At 51.9% G+C, this 3,956-nt stretch overlaps 1 protein-coding gene across 1 annotated transcript in view; it reads right to left on the minus strand.

Moving 5' to 3' along the window:
- Positions 1–971, minus strand: part of TPR (translocated promoter region, nuclear basket protein) — a gene marked incomplete in the record, with an annotated part of 40,972 nt that extends 40,001 nt beyond the window's left edge. The window contains 1 exon segment of the mRNA XM_072419300.1: positions 755–971. Within this exon segment, the coding sequence (XP_072275401.1) occupies positions 755–905 (151 nt within the window).
- Positions 972–3,956: the final 2,985 nt, after the last annotated feature.

A 3,956-nucleotide genomic window follows, 5' to 3' on the forward strand; every position in this document is an offset into this window, starting at 1 on the left:
CATGGTGCAGGAGAACACAGGAGAGTCTAGGCACCAGAGGCATGGTGCAGGAGAACACAGGAGAGTCTAGGCACCAGAGGCATGGTGCAGGGGAACACGGGAGAGCCTAGGCACCGGAGGCATGGTGCAGGAGAACACGGGAGAGCCTAGGCACCGGAGGCATGGTGCAGGGGAACACGGGAGTGCCTAGGCACCAGATGTATGGTACAGGTGTACACAGGAGTGCCTAGGCACCAGATGTATGGTACAGGTGTACATGAGAGTGCCTAGGCACTGGATGCATAAGACAGGTGTACATGAGAGTGCCTAGGCATCGCACATCTATGACATCCTGTGCGGTCCAATAAGCCTCACTATCCCTCATGCACTATGAATGGCTCTGCCGGCCCAGCACAGGGTTCCATACACACTGCGGTAACACGAAGCGCATGCGTTGCACCCCCATGATGCATACGCACCAGGACACAACACACCCTGCGGCCTGGCATTCTGAATGGGACCTCACAGAGGCTGTGACATAAATGGGCCCACACAGCACAGGGTAATGGTGGAGGTGTGAATGGGCCCCTATATGGGCCCCCAGTGATATTCCTATCATTACAGCTGCGTATGTGCTAAGGGCCCCATTCTGTGACGTCTGTACAACTACAGGGCCCCATTAAGACATCTGTGGGGGTAAATGGGCCATTTTGGGGCTACCAATGTTACCCAGACATCCCCACAGGCGCAGCGCCTCCCCGGCCCCCTTACATACCGCAGTCCACTCGGTATTTCTCATGCCTGGACTTCATGGAATCTATCTCCGTCTGCTGATCGGCCAGGAAGCGCTCCAGCTTGCTCTGGACCGCCTTGGGCAGTTTGGCCATCTCGGCCTTCTCCAGGACTTGTTGCAGCACCGCCGCCATGTTTCTCCCCCGGTCTGACCTGCGCGCCTGAACGGAGAGAGATGTTCACTGGAGGGGGCGGAGAATCAGACGTCACGTGGTGTGGTCACGTGTGTAACTAACAGGTCACACTGCGCACGAGCAGAAATACGCCACTTCCGGCTAAACACAAAAAGTCCCTAGGCTCCGCCTCATGTCCCCGCCCCTTAGAGATTCAACTTTGATAGACTCCGCCCTCTACATATTGCCACGCCCCTTACATGCTTAATTCGGCTAAACTCCGCCCTCTACGCAATGCCCCGCCCTTTTGAGATTCAACTTTGCTTAGACTCCCCCTCTACACAATGCCCCGCCCCTTACAGGTTCAACTCGGCTAGGCTCCGCCCTCTACGCAATGCCCCTCCCCTTACAGGTTCTAGTTTAGTCCCCTTACAACTCAGTCTAGACTCCGCCCTCTACACAATGCCCCCGTCCCTTGACCGTCACTTTTGTTTAGACCCCGCCCATCCTACGCTGCTCTCTTTGCTGCCACCACAAGCCACGCCCCTAATTACAGCTGCGTATGTGCTAAGGGCCCCATTCTGTGACGTCTGTACAACTACAGGGCCCCATTAAGACATCTGTGGGGGTAAATGGGCCATTTTGGGGCTACCAATGTTACCCAGACATCCCCACAGGCCCAGCGCCTCCCCGGCCCCCTTACATACCGCAGTCCACTCGGTATTTCTCATGCCTGGACTTCATGGAATCTATCTCCGTCTGCTGATCGGCCAGGAAGCGCTCCAGCTTGCTCTGGACCGCCTTGGGCAGTTTGGCCATCTCGGCCTTCTCCAGGACTTGTTGCAGCACCGCCGCCATGTTTCTCCCCCGGTCTGACCTGCGCGCCTGAACGGAGAGAGATGTTCACTGGAGGGGGCGGAGAATCAGACGTCACGTGGTGTGGTCACGTGTGTAACTAACAGGTCACACTGCGCACGAGCAGAAATACGCCACTTCCGGCTAAACACAAAAAGTCCCTAGGCTCCGCCTCATGTCCCCGCCCCTTAGAGATTCAACTTTGATAGACTCCGCCCTCTACATATTGCCACGCCCCTTACATGCTCAAATCGGCTAAACTCCGCCCTCTACGCAATGCCCCGCCCTTTTGAGATTCAACTTTGCTTAGACTCCCCCTCTACACAATGCCCCGCCCCTTACAGGTTCAACTCGGCTAGGCTCCGCCCTCTACGCAATGCCCCTCCCCTTACAGGTTCTAGTTTAGTCCCCTTACAACTCAGTCTAGACTCCGCCCTCTACACAATGCCCCCGTCCCTTGACCGTCACTTTTGTTTAGACCCCGCCCATCCTACGCTGCTCTCTTTGCTGCCACCACAAGCCACGCCCCTACACGGACTAGTTCCCTGACAGGCCACGCCCTTTGATATTCCAGGTCCCGCCCACTGTAGTGGTCCCAGAGGAAGGTGGAATGGAGAAGGGATAAAGCATGGGGTACAGTGTGGGGTGCAGGGGAGTTCATGGGGTGAATGTGGGCTGCAGGGGAGTGCATGGGGTATAATGTGGGGTGCAGGGGAGTGCATGGGGTATAATGTGGGGTGCAGGGGGGTGCATGGGGTGATATTTGGAACTAAGGAAGGGTGGAATGTAGGATGGGATGTGTGGTCAGCAAAGTGTAACTGATACCTGTGGGGTGCTGAGAAGGAGAACATGGGGTGCAGGAGAGTGCATAGGGTACAATATGGGGTGCAGGGGGAGTGCATAGGGTACAATATGGGGTGCAGGAGGGTGCATAGGGCACATTATGGGGTGCAGGAGGGTGCAAAAGGAACAATATGGGGTGCATAGGGCACAAAATGGGGTGCAGGGCAGTGCATAGGGCACAATATGGGGTGCAGGGCATATAGATTCCTCTATTTCCCTCAGATGGGGCTTTTTTATTATTATTATTATTATTATTATTATTAATTTCCGTTACATAGACACCACTGATGTGACAATCGTATATTGGGCCAGGCTCCGAGCTGCGGTCCATCCTGGACATCCAGCTGTCCTCATGTTCAGATTATTGGCCCTGAGATCAGATTTTATACTGCAAATCATAAATTGTATTATAAATTGTGGCTGCATCATTGTATGGATCTGTGCCATCTCCAGCACAGCCCGGACAGCAGTAACAAGCATGACACAGAAGTTTTGTCTGTAAATTCCGGGTCCACCCAACAAAAGATTATTGCTGCAATTATGCTTCTAAAACACATTGCGGGATCGGTCATTACACGTTACAGCGAGGGGAGCAGCTGCTGGAAGTAACAATGATCACACTGTGCTCCAAAAATGTAAAATTAGTCATTACAACATCCTACACGCCATGGGGGGCAAATAAATAGTTTCATATGCAAGCAAAGTACCCCATACGGGGGCGGGTGAATGTGAATTGGGGAAAAGTGCTGCAGGGGAAATGCCTGGAATTAAGGTGAAAATTGTAGCAAAGGTTGGTTTAGAGTTTCATTTTTATCTTGAATTGCTTTCAATAAGAACTCCAGGCACAATAATGGACAAGCTTTTATATAACCTCCTTGCATATATCTGCACCCAATTCTAATGCACCCAATGCACCTAAATTCTATCCCAGAGCCCAACATTTCCCTATTGGGCCGGTCACCAATGGAAGCATTGTCACCGATTACAATAATAACCCCCCCTCCTTATAGCTGGAACTCCAGGCACAGACCTGATGCAGGGTATATATGTATTGAACATTTATATTTCATTTTAAACATTTACTATGTCAACATATACAACATGCAATCAATCAAAACCCATCACATTACAATGTGTGCACATATACAATAAAATATCACATTTATTTTCTCTGCATCCGGCTGTATTTTGTGGCAGAAGCTTCGGGGGATTTGATAGAACAAAGCAAACAATTCGATATTCAAAGCACCAAGGTGAAGGTAAAATCGGGGTCAGCCCCACACTGCGTGCATGACCGGAGAGCACGGGAATAGTGTCATTGGTATCCGGTGAAAAGTTTGCTGGGTGAATGGTGGGACCAGGCTGAAGCGTTTA

Source organism: Pyxicephalus adspersus, chromosome 8, assembly GCF_032062135.1.
Source record: "Pyxicephalus adspersus chromosome 8, UCB_Pads_2.0, whole genome shotgun sequence".
Taxonomy (NCBI): Eukaryota; Metazoa; Chordata; class Amphibia; order Anura; family Pyxicephalidae; genus Pyxicephalus; species Pyxicephalus adspersus.